The sequence below is a fragment of the Takifugu rubripes genome, chromosome 14 (genome assembly GCF_901000725.2).
Source record: "Takifugu rubripes chromosome 14, fTakRub1.2, whole genome shotgun sequence".
In the NCBI taxonomy this organism is placed as follows: domain Eukaryota; kingdom Metazoa; phylum Chordata; class Actinopteri; order Tetraodontiformes; family Tetraodontidae; genus Takifugu; species Takifugu rubripes.
The window spans coordinates 5,726,226-5,743,968 of NC_042298.1; the positions used below are offsets into that span (position 1 = coordinate 5,726,226).

Sequence of the window (17,743 nt, forward strand, 5' to 3'; positions counted from 1 at the left end):
TGATGTTGAGGTCTTTAGCGATGTTCGCCACAACAGTCCCGACATTCACTTCCTCTGCAACGGAGTAAGAGAGCTGCCCAGACACCGTTTCCAACAAACAATCCAGCGCTAACAGGAGATAAATCCCCGCACAGCTCCTCCAGTTCGGTAAATGCATCATTCCAGAAATAAGGAAAAGGCGCGGATGAGCAATCGGTAGAGAACGTCATCCAAACTGGAGGAAAATCCAAGATTGCATTGATCATCGAGGACAAGGGATCGCCACACAACGTGTCTCGCCCACAATTTCTCTTTGTTCACCCGTTCAAGATGCATCATCTCATTATGATAAGGGAGGAGTCCCGTGACACGACACGGAAATATTTTGGTGACGGTCTATAGCGTCCTCTAGCGGAGCAATGACATAATTACAAGGAACGACTGCAAATTAAAAATTTAATTATTTTCTATTTCATTTTTCAACAAATTGAGCAAATTGATCTAGTTTGATCAACAGTTTCATTCCAGTATTTGTTTATTCGTTTACCAGTTTTGTTGTTGACTTTCATGCATGGATAATTGTGATAGAATATTGAGACTAAATTGTCAAACATGAAATTACAGAAAGAGATAAGTGTTGATGCTTGCTCAACGCATGAAAAACACGAATGCAGTTTTTCTTCTCTGTTTACTTATTGCTTGGTTGTTGTTTTCTTTGTTTGTTTTGTCCATTCATTCATTGTGAAAATTCATAACCAGCAGAACAAGGCAAAGGACCAAGTCCTGACAGAGGTTGGAATTGTAAATATATAAAAGCCACTTTGAAAGATTTCAAAAGGAATTATATGGCATCCTTGAATAGTGAATATTGAAAAGAAAGACTTCAAACAATAGAGGAGATTATCAACCAGCACCAAAAAGAAAAAAGAAAATGACATATTCTTAAGGAGACTTCTTATTATCTGATTCCCAAGATATTGATAGAAACCACACATCAATGCTGCATTTACAGCACCATTGATAACGACACGCATTTTCAAATTTTCCAACATAATCGGAAACAATGACCGCATAACTACAGATTAGAAAGTACTGTGTCCTTACCTTCTCTTTACTGGGTAAAGTCTGAGTTCTGGTATAAGTGTCTCCTCCATTAATACTGATCAGTTCTCCATCTACAGGTGGAAACGCTGCTGGGAAAACCACCACGTCACTCTTGAGTGTGTCTGAGCTGAAACACACGTCATACTGCTGAGTAGATTTGGAGTAAGACCAGCTCCCGTCAGGGTGGGTGGTGATCATGGGGGCGCTGTACCTGCCCAAACCCCCGTCTGTCCTGTGACACCTGACGGCTATGAGAGTGATGAGACTCAGCAGGAAGATGGCTGACACCGACACAATGGCGATCAGCAGATACAGGTTGAGATCAGAGAAGCTCTCCTCCTTCATGGGCACATGTCTGAACTGAGTCTGGATGTCAGCTGCACTCTCCACCACCACCACCTCAATAGACACAGTAGCTGACAGGGAGGGGTCTCCATTATCAGAAACCAGCACCACCAAGGGGTGAGTTTTCAGGTCGTTGTCACTCATCCTCCTCTTAGTCCTGATTTCTCCCGTGCTGGTTCCCATCCGGAACAGGTTGTTTCCTTTGGGCTCAGACAGGTGATAAGAAAGCAGCGCGTTGTATCCAGAGTCAGCGTCTACGGCCCTGATCTTTGCCACAAAGTATCCTGCTTCAGCAGAATAGGGGATGCTCTCACTGTTAACGCTGCCGTGCTCAGAATAGGGCGCCAGGATTGTTGGACTATTGTCATTTTCATCTAAAATAAACACGTTGACGGTCACGTTGCTGCTGAGCGGAGGAACCCCAGAGTCTGTGGCCTGGACTTTAAACTGGAAGGTTTTTAGCTGCTCGTAGTTAAAACTCTGCAGACTGATGATGTCTCCGGTCTCTGAGTTGATGTTTATCATTGATGATAACGGCAGTGGGTCTGTGCTGTTTTGTATAATTGAATATCTTATGTGACCGTTTTGGTCAGTGTCAGAATCAGAGGCCGAGACCGTTTTTATAATTGCTCCTACAGGACTGTTTTCTTTTACATATATATTAAATACATTTTCTATGAATAGAGGTCTGTTGTCATTTACATCTGACACGTGCACATTGATAATGCTCGTGCTGGAGAGGGCCGGGCTGCCCTCGTCAGTAGCAACGATGCTGATGCTGTACTGTGATGAGCTCTCTCTGTCCAGAGGACCGGCGACAGCTAACGAATAGTAGTTTTTATAATTGGACTCTAATTTGAATGGGACGTCATTAGATATTTGACACTTCACCATCCCATTTTTCCCTCCATCTTTATCAACCACTGAAACGAGAGCAATCGCGGTTCCAACTGACGCGTCCTCCTTCACGCTGCTTAACAGTGACGTCACTGAAATTTCAGGAGCGTTATCATTGACGTCCAAGACCTCGATCAATAATTTAGCGTGTGAAATCATTGGAGAGGAAGTTCCGTCACTGGCCTGCACTCTGATCTCAAAAGCATTATTCTTTTCAAAGTCAATATTCTTCTTATTAGTCACGGTTCCCGTTTTTGGATCGATCGCGAACAGATCGGTGTGTTTTCCTTCGTCCATTTCTATTAACGAATATAATATTCTCCCGTTCTCACCTTCATCTAAGTCTGTGGCGTTCAGGGTTATGATTGAACTCGATATCTTTGCGTTCTCATATACGGCGCATTTATACAGCGTCTGACTAAAAACAGGAGGGTTGTCATTGATATCCAACACATTCACTATTACTGTCATTGTTCCAGATTTCGCTGGTGTTCCTCCGTCAACGGCCGTCAGTGTGAGTCGAATCACGGACTGTTTTTCTCTGTCTAAAACTTTAAGAAGCAATAATTCGGGAGATGCATTGTCTCCTTTATGCGTCACGAGAGAAAAGTGATCATTTGGACTGAGCTTGTAAGTATTTACAGCATTTTTACCAACATCTGCATCGCGAGCTCTATTCAAGAGAAATTTAGCTCCCGCTGCTGTGCTCTCACTGATATTAATGATCTGTAACGAGCTATGAAAAGAAGGCGAATTATCATTTACATCTAAAATCAAGACTTCAATCCTGTACAGTTTGAGTGGATTATTCAGAACTGCTTCTATGGTGACGGAGCATTTAGCTTCACTGCCGCAGAGTTCTTCCCTATCGATTCTTTCGTTGACATAAAGGACGCCCGTCTTTAGATTCACCTCGAAATATTTCCTCTTTGACCCGGCAACGATCTGAAACATGCGAGACTCCAAATCCTGAACATTGATGTTGAGGTCTTTGGCGATATTTCCAACTACAGTTCCCACATTCACCTCTTCTGCCACGGAGTAAGAGAGCTGCCCAGACAGCGCTTCCCAGAAACAATCCAGCACGATAAACAAAGATATCCACAAGCAGACCGTCCGTCTCGGTGAAAGCATCTTTTCCACGACAAAAACGACTGATTGTAGTTAAATGTTTGAAAATCGTCCAACATTTAACCGACCATAATATCAAAAATTAGTATTTAATCCCAGTATTCAAGCTTGAACGATACAGTCGTTTTCCACCGTCCCGTTTTCTTTGTGACAAAGACGCACGCAGATCATCCACCGAATCAGGGAGGAGTCCCGATTTACCGAAAACACGGTCCAAATGTGATGGTCTTCAGCGCCCTCTAGTGTACAGCAAATTGACCTGCACTGGTTCTCAACATTATTTAAAATTAGTCAGAAACAGTTGCAAAAGAATATTGTCGAATAACAAAACTGCCCATTTCAAGATAAGAGTTTCGCTGATTTACTTAATTTGAAAGAGTTTTTTTTAAAAAAAACTGTCGCTTTATTCTTGTAAAATACTACAAAAAAAGATAATAAGGGAAGAAAAAGGGAAGAAAAAGGGAAGCAGACGGTTTAGGTTTTGTTCATGTCCCAAAAATTGTAATTATGAAATTATGCTTAGATTAAATGTCACAGCGACTGATTATTTTAATGGAAATAGATTACCTCCAGATGGCGACTAAAATCACTCAAACTAACAAATAAAGAATACAATGTTCAGTTTCGTGCCAAACAAAGGAGTGGAAGGTGAACAAAGCGTTGGAGCCGCATTCAGCACCACGGACAGAGACCCTGAGAACTCCACGATCAGCATCGCCAGAGAGTAAAGAGAACTGAGGACATCTCAACAGAAGTAGACAAAAACTATTAGAAACGACCCTTTACAGGAGGTAGAGGCTAGGTGTGTACTATTAAAAGTCTAAATTTGTCACAAAATTCATAAATATTCAAGGATTCTCAAATATATATTTAGAGGAGTCAAACTCTTATTTTAAAAGGGTTTTAATAAGAAGGAACTGCTAAAAAATAATAAGTGTAAAAACAATGGAAATAGCACGTATAATTGTGTAGGTTTTCTTACCTTTTCTTTACTGGGTAAAGTCTGAGTTCGGGTATAAGTGTCTCCTCCATTAATACTGATCAGTTCTCCATCTACAGGTGGAAACGCTGCTGGGAAAACCACCACGTCACTCTTGAGTGTGTCTGAGCTGAAACACACGTCATACTGCTGAGTAGATTTGGAGTAAGACCAGCTCCCGTCAGGGTGGGTGGTGATCATGGGGGCGCTGTACCTGCCCAAACCCCCGTCTGTCCTGTGACACCTGACGGCTATGAGAGTGATGAGACTCAGCAGGAAGATGGCTGACACCGACACAATGGCGATCAGCAGATACAGGTTGAGATCAGAGAAGCTCTCCTCCTTCATGGGCACATGTCTGAACTGAGTCTGGATGTCAGCTGCACTCTCCACCACCACCACCTCAATAGACACAGTAGCTGACAGGGAGGGGTCTCCATTATCAGAAACCAGCACCACCAAGGGGTGAGTTTTCAGGTCGTTGTCACTCATCCTCCTCTTAGTCCTGATTTCTCCCGTGCTGGTTCCCATCCGGAACAGGTTGTTTCCTTTGGGCTCAGACAGGTGATAAGAAAGCAGCGCGTTGTATCCAGAGTCAGCGTCTACGGCCCTGATCTTTGCCACAAAGTATCCTGCTTCAGCAGAATAGGGGATGCTCTCACTGTTAACGCTGCCGTGCTCAGAATAGGGCGCCAGGATTGTTGGACTATTGTCGTTTTCATCTAAAATAAACACGTTGACGGTCACGTTGCTGCTGAGCGGAGGAACCCCAGAGTCTGTGGCCTGGACTTTAAACTGGAAGGTTTTTAGCTCCTCGTAGTTAAAACTCTGCAGACTGATGATGTCTCCAGTCTCTGAGTTGATGTTTATCATTGATGATAACTGCAGTGATTCACTGTTACTTTGCAGGTATGAATAACTGACTTGACCACTTTGGTCAACATCAGCATCAACAGCAGTGATAGTCTTAATTGTCGCTCCAACTGGACTGTTCTCCTTCACATAAATATTAACGAGCTGCTCAGAGAAACTAGGTGCATTATCGTTCACATCAGAGACATGAACAGTCACTGTGCTGGTGCTGGAGAGAGGAGGAGCACCTTCATCAGTTGCTACAATTATAACATTAAACTGTGCTTTTGACTCTCTATCTAATGCTCCATTCACCACTAACGAATAATAATTTTTGTAGTTTGTGTCCAGTTTAAAGGGCACATCATTTGCAATTACAGCTTTGACTGCTCCGTTTTTTCCTCCATCTTTGTCTAGAACAGAAACCAGTGCAATAGCTGTCCCTACTTCAGCGTCCTCTTTCACTGTGCTCAGCAGTGACGTCACCGTGATCTCAGGAGCGTTGTCGTTCAGATCCAGCACTTCCACCAGCACCTTACAGTGACCAGACATCGGGGGCTGGCCTTTATCAGTGGCTTGTGCATGAATCTCAAACGCGGGATTTTCCTCAAAATCGATTTTCCCTTTCACTAAAATTGCACCTGATTTTGCATCAATCTGAAAAATCTCTTTAACGCGATCCTGGCCCTTTTTTCTCAGTGAATATTCTACTTCATTGTTCGACCCCTCGTCTTTGTCTGTCGCGTTCAGGACGATCACAGATGACCCTCTAGGCAGGTTTTCCAAAATCTGAATTTTATATAAAGATTTAGTGAAAACAGGGTGGTTGTCGTTTATGTCCAGAACGTTTACAATTATTTGTGAGGTTCCCGATTTAGACGGATTTCCTCCATCTACTGCGGTGAGCGTGAGCTTAACAACAGAATCAGTCTCACGATCTAATGACTTTTTCAGTAGCAGCTCGGCGGACACGCTCTCTCCACCTTTGTGAATTTCTAAAGAAAAATATTCATTGTTGCTGAGCTTATAGGTATTAACGTCGTTTTTCCCAACATCCAAATCCGATGCTTCAACTAAACTAAATTTGACCCCTGGTAAAGTATTTTCGGCGACGTCAAGAATCTGAAATTGCTCAGAGAAAACTGGTGCGTTGTCATTTATATCCGCTATCGTGATCTCTATACGATAGAGCTTCAGTGGATTATTTATCACGGCTTCTATGTTCACAATGCATTTTGCTGTCTTTGTGCAGAGCTCCTCCCGGTCTATCCTTTCACTGACATAAAGCACACCCGTCTTCAGATTTACATCAAAGTACTTTCTGCTCGATCCGCTAACGATTTGGAACATCCGAGACTCCAAATCCTGAATGTTCAGATTTAAATCTTTGGCGATATTTCCAACAAACGTGCCCGGGTTTACCTCCTCGGACACGGAATAAGACAGCTCTCCAACCACCGCTTCCCAACGAGAATGCAGAAACACGGCCACGGCGAAGGTCCAGAAATACATCCTTATGTCCGAATGGCAAAATGGCATAAATCCCTGTCCAAACGCTCCGTTACACAGCCGCGTTTAAAGCCAAAGATGCGACCACAGATCCCTGCATTTTAAAAGTCCTTTGGAAAATATCATCTGCTCTTTGCTGTGTCGTTCTTCGTCTGTTTGGAACAAAGACGAGGATTTATTGTCGTATCTCTGGGAGGAGTTTTATGCTTCCCGAAGCCTTAGAACGATGCCATGGTCTTCAGTGTCCCCAAGTGGCAAATAAATGTAAATGCAATCTGTCGCCATTAGAAATATTGGCACCTTTGTATGATGCAATGTTAATTGGGGGGGAAATCGTATGAACTCCATATTACTAATAATAATGATGCACATTTTCCCAGATTTCTAAGTTACATAAAACATTTGAGGTAATTAAATATTAATTGATTTGCTGAAACAGATCCAGTATATAAAACCATTTAGCTGAAACACGTTTATTGAGCGCTGTAGACAGCTCCTAGGGGGTATGACTGAGAGTTCTTCAATGGAAATTAAAAAAATAAAATTATGAAAAATGAATAAACAAACCGATGATGTCAAGAGAGTGACATGAGATTTTCTTTTTGGATAGGTCATGAACATATACTTGGTAAGATTGAATGTGGACTTTTCCTTTTTAAACATGAACCAATTAATCATTCAAACAATTAAAAGTGGGCAACAAATAATTCCAAATTACAGCTGTGAGCTTTTTGCTATTGTGTATTGAAACAATTGCCATGGACCCTGATTCTTGAAATTTTAATTGTAAAATTTTTACCAGAGAAAGTTTTCAGACACTTCTCAACTTCTACACTACGCTCATGACACAATAAAATAGACTACAGCCAGCACCATCATTCATGAACAGACATTTCTACTTTTATATGGCATTAAAGTTTTGCTGGTTATACCGTAAAATTAATGTAGATGAATCAGACGAGGCAATATTTACAGATTTGTAAATAGAATTACTAAAAAACCACCAAAAAATTGAAATAAATGTATTTCTGTAGGGCTTCTTACCTTTTCTTTACTGGGTAAAGTCTGAGTTCTGGTAAAAGTGTCTCCTCCATTAATACTGATCAGTTCTCCATCTACAGGTGGAAACGCTGCTGGGAAAACCACCACGTCACTCTTGAGCGTGTCTGAGCTGAAACACACGTCATACTGCTGAGTAGATTTGGAGTAAGACCAGCTCCCGTCAGGGTGGGTGGTGATCATGGGGGCGCTGTACCTGCCCAAACCCCCGTCTGTCCTGTGACACCTGACGGCTATGAGAGTGATGAGACTCAGCAGGAAGATGGCTGACACCGACACAATGGCGATCAGCAGATACAGGTTGAGATCAGAGAAGCTCTCCTCCTTCATGGGCACATGTCTGAACTGAGTCTGGATGTCAGCTGCTCTCTCCACCACCACCACCTCAATAGACACAGTAGCTGACAGGGAGGGGTCTCCATTATCAGAAACCAGCACCACCAAGGGGTGAGTTTTCAGGTCGTTGTCACTCATCCTCCTCTTAGTCCTGATTTCTCCCGTGCTGGTTCCCATCCGGAACAGGTTGTTTCCTTTGGGCTCAGACAGGTGATAAGAAAGCAGCGCGTTGTATCCAGAGTCAGCGTCTACGGCCCTGATCTTTGCCACAAAGTATCCTGCTTCAGCAGAATAGGGGATGCTCTCACTGTTAACGCTGCCGTGCTCAGAATAGGGCGCCAGGATTGTTGGACTATTGTCGTTTTCATCTAAAATAAACACGTTGACGGTCACGTTGCTGCTGAGCGGAGGAACCCCAGAGTCTGTGGCCTGGACTTTAAACTGGAAGGTTTTTAGCTCCTCGTAGTTAAAACTCTGCAGACTGATGATGTCTCCGGTCTCTGAGTTGATGTTTATCATTGATGATAACTGCAGTGATTCACTGTTACTTTGCAGGTATGAATAACTGACTTGACCACTTTGGTCAACATCAGCATCAACAGCAGTGATAGTCTTAATAGTCGCTCCAACTGGACTGTTCTCCTTCACATAAATATTAACGAGCTGCTCAGAGAAACTAGGTGCATTATCGTTCACATCAGAGACATGAACAGTCACTGTGCTGGTGCTGGAGAGAGGAGGAGCACCTTCATCAGTTGCTACAATTATGACATTAAACTGTGCTTTTGACTCTCTATCTAATGCTCCATTCACCACTAACGAATAATAATTTTTGTAGTTTGTGTCCAGTTTAAAGGGCACATCATTTGCAATTACAGCTTTGACTGCTCCGTTTTTTCCTCCATCTTTGTCTAGAACAGAAACCAGAGCAATAGCTGTCCCTACTTCAGCGTCCTCTTTCACTGTGCTCAGCAGTGACGTCACCGTGATCTCAGGAGCGTTGTCGTTCAGATCCAGCACTTCCACCAGCACCTTACAGTCAGTAGACATCGGAGGCTGGCCTTTATCAGTGGCCTGAACGTGAATCTCAAAGGCAGGATTTTCCTCAAAATCGATTTCACCATTGATTAAAATCGCACCTGATTTGGGATCAATTTGAAATAAATCTAGAACGTTATTCTGTCCTTTACTGCGAAGTGAAAATTCTATCTCAGCGTTCAGCTCATCATCCGCATCAGTTGCATTCAAAACAATCACAGTCTTCCCGACTTGAATATTCTCCGGGATCCGAGCTTTGTATAAAGATCGACTGAAAATGGGAGCATTGTCGTTATTGTCCAGCACATGGACTGTGATCTGAGATGTCCCCGACTTGGGCGGGTTGCCACCATCGACTGCGGTCAGCGTAAGCTGTATAACGTCTCGTTTTTCTCGGTCTAAAGGCTTTTGAAGCACGAGATTCGCGGATGTGCTGTCTCCGGTTTGAAGAACCTCCAACGAAAAATAATCATTTTGGTTTAATCTGTATGTACCAATGCTGTTCTTACCCACGTCTAGATCCGACGCTCCTATAATGCCAAATTTGGTTCCCGGCACCGTACTTTCAGCAATGTTTATGGTCTGTAAATGCTCAGCAAAATGCGGCGCATTATCGTTGATATCAAGTATATTAATCTCGAGACGATACAGCTTCAGGGGACTGTTCATCACGGCCTCGACGTCAACAATGCATTTTGCAGCTTTGCTGCAAAGCTCCTCGCGGTCTATTCTCTCACTCACATAAAGAACTCCCGTTTTCAAATTTACGTCGAAATATTTTCTCTTTGACCCGCTGACAATCTGAAAGCCTCTGACTTCCAAATCCTGAATATTGAGGTTTAGATCTTTAACAAGATTTCCTACAGAGGTCCCCGGATTTACCTCCTCCGATACAGAATAAGAGAGCTGTCCAGACATCGCCTCTAGGCAAAAATCCAAAAGTAGAACGGCTACGTAAATCCCAGAGAGTCCCAGCATCTTTTGCAACGAGATATTTTAATCCAACAAGAACGGAGCATATGGAAGCGAATCTTTAGATTTCCAAACGAGCAGGCAGAACTCGCGATGGTACGACGTCTCTTTGTAACAAAGCACTGAAGGCGAACCCGTCCTCTGAGTCAGGGAGGAGCGTTCATTTAATGAGAAGCCTATTAAAATGTGATGGTCTATACCGTCCCTGTGTGGACATATGCTGCAACTGCAAATTTTTTTACGATGATGTGGAACTGAATTGACAAGATCTTAATTCACTTGTGCATTTGCCAGATCAACGCGTGATGCTCAGAAACTTGATTTCAGCACCATGGAGAACGACACAATCAGAAACCTGCCACGATTGCCTCGTACGTTTTAGTATTTTTTTAAGCAAATCATATCCAAAAATAAATAAAATGTTTTAAAAGACGGGTATTAATTTATGCACAACAACACATCATATTAGTATAGTAACTAAAATATTTTTATTCAAATTTGTCTTACCTTTTCTTTACTGGGTAAAGTCTGAGTTCTGGTAAAAGTGTCTCCTCCATTAATACTGATCAGTTCTCCATCTACAGGTGGAAACGCTGCTGGGAAAACCACCACGTCACTCTTGAGTGTGTCTGAGCTGAAACACACGTCATACTGCTGAGTAGATTTGGAGTAAGACCAGCTCCCGTCAGGGTGGGTGGTGATCATGGGGGTGCTGTACCTGCCCAAACCCCCGTCTGTCCTGTGACACCTGACGGCTATTAGAGTGATGAGACTCAGCAGGAAGATGGCTGACACCGACACAATGGCGATCAGCAGATACAGGTTGAGATCAGAGAAGCTCTCCTCCTTCATGGGCACATGTCTGAACTGAGTCTGGATGTCAGCTGCACTCTCCACCACCACCACCTCAATAGACACAGTAGCTGACAGGGAGGGGTCTCCATTATCAGAAACCAGCACCACCAAGGGGTGAGTTTTCAGGTCGTTGTCACTCATCCTCCTCTTAGTCCTGATTTCTCCCGTGCTGGTTCCCATCCGGAACAGGTTGTTTCCTTTGGGCTCAGACAGGTGATAAGAAAGCAGCGCGTTGTATCCAGAGTCAGCGTCTACGGCCCTGATCTTTGCCACAAAGTATCCTGCTTCAGCAGAATAGGGGATGCTCTCACTGTTAACGCTGCCGTGCTCAGAATAGGGCGCCAGGATTGTTGGACTATTGTCGTTTTCATCTAAAATAAACACGTTGACGGTCACGTTGCTGCTGAGCGGAGGAACCCCAGAGTCTGTGGCCTGGACTTTAAACTGGAAGGTTTTTAGCTCCTCATAGTTAAAACTCTGCAGACTGATGATGTCTCCAGTCTCTGAGTTGATGTTTATCATTGATGATAACGGCAGTGGGTTTGCGTCATTTGGTAAAAAGCAATATTTCACGTGACCGTTCTGTTCAATGTCAACATCTGTTGCCGTTACAGTTTTAATAATCGCCCCAACTTGCATATTTTCACCAATATATGCATTAATTAGGGGCTCTGAAAAGAGGGGAGGGTTGTCGTTGACATCAGAAATGAGTATGGAGAGCACCGCTGAGCTGGTGAGGAACGGAGTTCCTCCATCAGACGCCACTATAGTGACGCTGTACGCGGACACGGTCTCTCTGTCCAAAGCTCTGTCCACTAATAACGAATAATAGTTCCTGTAGTTTGTTTCGAGTTTGAACGGAACCTCGTTTTTAATATGGACGGACACCTGGCCGTTTTTACCCCCGTCCTTATCCAGAACTGACAGCAGCGCAACCACCAGCCCCACATTCGCATCCTCTCTGACGGACGAATGCAGTGACGTCACGGTCAGCTCGGGTGCGTTATCATTTACATCCAGCACCTCCACCAGCACTTTACAGTGTGCAGACATCGGAGGCTGCCCTTTATCGCTGGCCTCTACGCGTATCTCAAACGCTCTCTTGTCTTCAAAATCGATATTGCCTTTTACCGTAATGACGCCCGACTCGCTGTCAATTTCAAAAATATCAAGAACACGATCCTGATCTTTGCTTCTCAGTGAATATACGATCTCGCCATTTAGACCTTCATCGGCGTCGGTGGCGTTAACAGTTATTACTCTGGTGCCTAATGACGTGTTTTCTGGTATTTTTGTCTTATATAGATCTTGACTGAATAGTGGGATATTATCGTTAATGTCTAAAACATTAATAATAAGCTGTGAAGTGCCTGTTTTGGGAGGACTCCCCCCATCTAGGGCGGTCAGTGTCATTCTGATCACAGCTTGCTTCTCTCGGTCTAAAGCCTTCTGCAGCACTAACTCCGCAGAAACGCCATCCCCCGATTTGTGTACTGATAAGGTGAAATATTCATTTTGGCTTAATTTGTAAGTACCCACTCCGTTTGTCCCCACATCTGCATCCGTTGCCTCTGATAAAGCGAATTTAACTCCTGGTAAGGTACTCTCAGCGATATGCAGATGTTGCAGTGTGGTAGAAAACAGCGGAGGGTTGTCGTTCACGTCTAAAATGTCTACGTCGATTCGATAAACCTTCAAAGGGTTGTTAATGACGGCTTCGACGTTTACCGAGCATTTAGGCTCCTCTGCACAGAGCTCCTCCCTGTCTATCCTTTCATTGACATACAATAATCCAGTCTTCAAATTTACCTCAAAGAATTTTCTCTTTGGCCCACTAACGATTTGAAACATGCGGTTTTCCAGTTCCTGTGACTTCAGGTTGAGGTCCTTCGCGATATTTCCAACAGGAGTCCCCGCGTTTATCTCCTCTGCCACGGAATAGGAGAGCTGCCCAGTGACCGTCTCCCACTCACAACCCAGCAGGAAACACATATAGATCCCAAAATAGTTCCATATATTAGAGGAAGGCATATTTCCGTCCCAAATGAATCAAAATGTAAAAATATTTTAAGTATTTTCTCAAAAAGAGCAGCTGATCAGCTGAAGTGAGAGAAAAATATGACAGAGAGGCTGTGTTGGCTTCATCGTCTTGTCTTTACAACAAAGAGTGAGGGGAAAAAAAGAAAAAGAAACAGGAGGGGCATAGCTGGCTGGAAGGGTAGAGCTGTTTCTAATGGACCAACAGCGACGCTGTGTGGGGACAGAGCCTCACTGCAAGATACACCGGAAACTGGAACATTGCGTCTGCTGCTGAAATGATGTCACAGGCGGAAATACTGCAAAGTTCTATTTGTAACTGTCATATGAGAGCAGGAGGTCTTATTTCAGCACCAGGGACAGCGGGACCAGAACACAGAGGGTGCAGAGCTGCCTTTGGACCTGCACTCAAATCTGCTCACATTCTTTCTGTCTGACATATAATCATCGATGCAGCATTTAGCCTTGAGGGACAGAAAATTAATTCAACCTCTTTGCTTATTGCTTACTGATGATTCAGGCAAACTGTGCTGCATGTGAATGATTTTCCAGAATTCTGCAGGGACACCAGGCATGACCTTATGATCGTCCCCCTTATTTATAATCCCAGGATTACGCCAGAGATTCTGTCCTATTTCCATTCTAGAGGAAACATGATTTGATTTGAAAATATTAATAATCATCACATACTGATCCAAGAGCCATCTCTTAACCCTGCATTGTAATAACAGTAATGGCTCACAAATAATGACCTATATACTCATTGACTAATGCACGCAGGCACAATGATGCAGTCACCAAGGACACTATACGTTAAGCTTTTCATTTCTGTAACACGCAAGCATGCTTACACATTACCACATAGACCAACCCCCTGGCTCATCGGTCCCAGACATCCCATCATGAAACTCAATGATTCAGATGTTATTTGTAGGTCAGTGGTTCTGCAGGACGTCAGTCTGGGTGATTATTATCATGAGATCCACATGAGACACGGACAATGATGCTGCAGTTTCCTCAGCAGTGTCCCCAGACATTATTGGTCATGTTACTGGTCATGAGCAGCTGCAGATCTCTGACCCAGTAACAGCAGCTCACTAGATCACTACGCATGCACTCATCCCTCTCTTTCTTCCCTTCTCTCTCTCTCTCTCTCTCTCTCTCTCTCTCTCTTGTACTCCTTCTTTCTCTGTTGATACATAGATAGATAGATAGATAGATAGATAGATAGATAGATAGATAGATAGATAGATAGATAGATAGATAGATAGATAGATAGATAGATAGATAGATAGATGAAAATCACATTTGCTAAATTAATTTGCTGAATAATTAATATTAGCTTAATAATCATTCAGAAACATACAAAGTACTGACCCCACCTCCACCCACACCCACACACACACACACACACACACACAGATTAACAAATCTAATAGCTGATTGGCTGCTCGACAACGATTTATCTGCTATAGTTGAAGGACAAACAGCTGGGAACCTCTATGCAGCAGTGTGGTATGAGAGCAGAGGGACCAGGGAGTGGTTGGCATGGGGAGGGGTGAGAGGGTGGGAGGGTGGGAGCAGACTGAGGTGAATTATTAAAAGGACACTGTCACATGTCGTCAGAAAAGAAGATTCTGCCTCTTCATCACAGTGTATGACCTCCAAAGGGCAGCCATCAGTTGTGTGGGTGATGGTGAGTGTGTAAGGAAGAGTGATGTATGATGAAATGTGTGACATAGAGTGGGGGAAGGGTGCTTTCTGTGTAGGCTTCAAGGCGAGTTCACCCCACCATCTTTCTCCTTCCACCCAGTGCTCTCATCTCCATAGCAACCACAGGCATACACATCCTGCACATCTGCTAAAACACACATCCTTCCTAATGTAAAAGCTGATGGGTTTAATTAAAACACATTGGGTCTTTTTTCCTCTGCTGGTCTTCACCTCCGTCTCAATGAATGAAGCAGAAAACACCAGGCACGAACCACACACACGCAAACCCAGCTGGAAAAGTCAAAACCTAAATCTTGAGCATATCCCGACTGCCCACAGCGGGGCTGCTCATGCATTTGTAATGTGGCGTTGCAGCAGCATGTTCTCTCTGGCACATCCATCCTTTTAAAACCCCTCACGCAGAGTCTGACCTTTGCATCTCGCCAGGCCCGGCCCACTGGACCCTTTCCTAACCGGTCCTACATCTGCAGTCTACACATGACACCCTGTTTCAGAGGCTGAGATACTGGAGTCATTCTTTGAGGGCTAAATGAGGTCTAAAAATAGAGAGGGGGTAGAAGAGACATACTGTTCATTCTATTGCTTTACTGGCTCACTGCTAAACAATGATATGTAGTTGTTTCCGAGAGGGAGACCGGGGGGGTGGTGGTGGGGGGGGGGGGCTACTTGAATTAATCCATCAACCAGTTAATCATTTATTTCTAAATCTGCGTTCGTGTCTTCTGGTTTTTTGGAAAAGTAGGGCAGGGCCGGATCCATGGAAACAAGATGAAAAAAAAAAAAACAAGGACACCGCAATATGGAGCAGGCCCAAATGTTCACATTCTCTCAGCCAAGCGATGAAAACCAGCAGCATGAACAGCAACACAGTGTATTTGGAAAGTCTGGCAGTGTGGGGGAAAAAATAAAATCACATAATTATTCACTCTATTATAAAAAACAAGAGAATTCTTTTTTTTTATGATGGCTTCGTGTTCTCATGTACTGTAATTTCATACTGATGTAAACTGTATTATGTATTAACTTTAATTCAGACATTCTATAGTTTAGTTTGTTAAAATATCTTCTTCATTAATCAACTATTTACCCACAATTTAGTCAACACAAAGCTTGCAGATAGTATGAGCTGCAGTGTGTGGGTGCTAATCTGTGTGTGTGAGAGAGCTGTGAGAATGACAGGAAGGTGCTTGCAACGATTTCAATCATATGTGAATGTTGTGGCTCATTAGAGCTCTGGGAGAATATCTGCTGTGCGAATGTCTACTATAATTAGGTGGACAGATTGTGACGGCACAGTCATGGGTTGCTTTGCTACAACACAACAGGAACCTGTCGATAAAAGAGGAGCTTGAACCGGTGACGGTGACAACAATAGCATGGAATTCTGATTGGTTTCCTGGGAAAAGTGTCACAGTGGTGGACACCCTGATTGGCTGAACAGTGTGCCTGGTGATACGGGCAGGGTGCCATAAATCTCTACTTTAACAGGAGGCAGCTATAATTGATTCACTGGATCCCCTCTCGTATCCATGGTGATGCAGATGCAGTGCAGCCCCCATCGTCCACACCCTGTTTCCACAATAACTCAGGACACATGATAAGGAGATCTTTTTCCACCCTTTTAATTTCCAATTTCCCTTAATAATATACAACAATAATACATCCTTTACACCCATTTTTTTCCAAACACTTGTGACAAGCTCCCCCCCCCCCCCCCCCCCCCCCCCCCCCTACCCTTCACCATCTGTGTGTGCGTGTGTCTGTGTCTGTGTGTTCGTGTGATTAAGAATCTAAATTTATAGCCAGGCGTGGATAACTGAGTTAGGTCAATAAAATACTATAGTAAAGCCATGAAGAGTGTCAATGCAAAATGGGACATCACCCTTTATCTCTTGATCAATACTGAATCAATAGCAATGTCATTATTACAGTAGCACAGTGGCAACAAGCGAGATAATTGAATGTAACGTCATCAGGACACAGTATGAAGTCTAAAGCAAACTGAAAAAATACAATTTCCTACCACAAGAGGGAGCCCTCTGTAACACGGCCCTTTGTTCTCTCCAGAGCCAATATGCAGCAGCACATCCACACTGATGTGAACAGAAGCTGAACCTGTGAAGTTTTCTATTAGATTAGCAGCTTCACACGCTTCAGGATCTGCATCAGCACAGCAGATACTCTCACAGCCACGTTTCCACTGCTGGCGGAAATTAAACTTCATCCCTCACAGATGCAAAAGGAGACACTCGTGTATCTAACAATATCCTCACCTTTTCATCAGCCTGATACATATCAAAACAAAGAGGGAGAGACGGATGCCTCCAGCAGCCACAGCATATGTTTCCAGGTACATGCACAGAAGAACCTGACAGATAGTGATCTGTAACTTCCCCTACATCATTATACTTTCTCATTGTTTATACAACAGTACAGCATCATGTACTGTCTATTTTTAGTTTCCTATTAGTCATAGCAATCCGGATGTAACAGGCGGTACAGAATGTTACGTGCATTGCAGGTGGAGGACTGTTGCACTCGAGCTTGACCCATTTCTTTATATATAGAGATAAAAAGGCCTGAATAATAGAGGAGAGCGCTGCTGGCCTGCAGAGAATCTGAGGCTGGAAAGAGCTGAAATGGTTTTGTGAGACTGCTCCACTTTCCACAGAAAATGAGGAAAACTAAATTTAAAATAACGACTCACCCACAAATTATTTAAGTCTGTGCTCTGTTCTCCCTAAAAATAGCAGACTCTCTTCTCTCATCAAAAATGCGTACATCACTCTATGCAGCAGAGGTCAAGAGCAATGTGGCGAGGAGAGAAAGGTTGCAGCAATAACGGGAATTTTAGCCTCCGTGCATGTGATATGTGATGGGAGAGGTAGAGTTGGCATTAGAATCCTGAGAATGTTC

The 17,743-nt window shown here is 43.5% G+C and overlaps 5 protein-coding genes across 8 annotated transcripts in view; all 5 read right to left on the reverse strand.

Moving 5' to 3' along the window:
* Window positions 1-17,743, reverse strand: part of LOC101074087 (protocadherin alpha-C2-like) — a 107,209-nt gene that overhangs the window by 51,140 nt on the left and 38,326 nt on the right. The window lies entirely within an intron of this gene.
* LOC101078444 (protocadherin alpha-8-like) lies at window positions 907-3,459 on the reverse strand. The gene has a single exon (XM_003979595.3). It carries the CDS (start codon window positions 3,457-3,459, stop codon window positions 922-924), a length of 2,538 nt encoding a protein of 845 aa, XP_003979644.2. The 3' UTR covers window positions 907-921.
* Window positions 4,334-6,799, reverse strand: LOC105417358 (protocadherin alpha-8-like). The gene has a single exon (XM_029847701.1). It carries the CDS (start codon window positions 6,797-6,799, stop codon window positions 4,349-4,351), a length of 2,451 nt encoding a protein of 816 aa, XP_029703561.1. The 3' UTR covers window positions 4,334-4,348.
* On the reverse strand, window positions 7,751-10,340 carry LOC101075470 (protocadherin alpha-3-like). The gene has a single exon (XM_011610625.2). It carries the CDS (start codon window positions 10,205-10,207, stop codon window positions 7,766-7,768), a length of 2,442 nt encoding a protein of 813 aa, XP_011608927.2. The 5' UTR covers window positions 10,208-10,340; the 3' UTR covers window positions 7,751-7,765.
* Window positions 10,572-13,087, reverse strand: LOC101074530 (protocadherin alpha-8-like). The gene has a single exon (XM_011617150.2). The coding sequence runs from the start codon at window positions 13,085-13,087 to the stop codon at window positions 10,694-10,696; it is 2,394 nt and encodes a 797-aa protein (XP_011615452.2). The 3' UTR covers window positions 10,572-10,693.

Bases quoted from the DNA above. Each gene is read 5' to 3' on its own strand.
- LOC101075470 (XM_011610625.2), bottom strand. From the start codon at position 10,207: ATGCTGGGACTCTCTGGGATTTACGTAGCCGTTCTACTTTTGGATTTT.
- LOC105417358 (XM_029847701.1), bottom strand. From the start codon at position 6,799: ATGTATTTCTGGACCTTCGCCGTGGCCGTGTTTCTGCATTCTCGTTGG.
- LOC101074530 (XM_011617150.2), bottom strand. From the start codon at position 13,087: ATGCCTTCCTCTAATATATGGAACTATTTTGGGATCTATATGTGTTTC.
- LOC101078444 (XM_003979595.3), bottom strand. From the start codon at position 3,459: ATGCTTTCACCGAGACGGACGGTCTGCTTGTGGATATCTTTGTTTATC.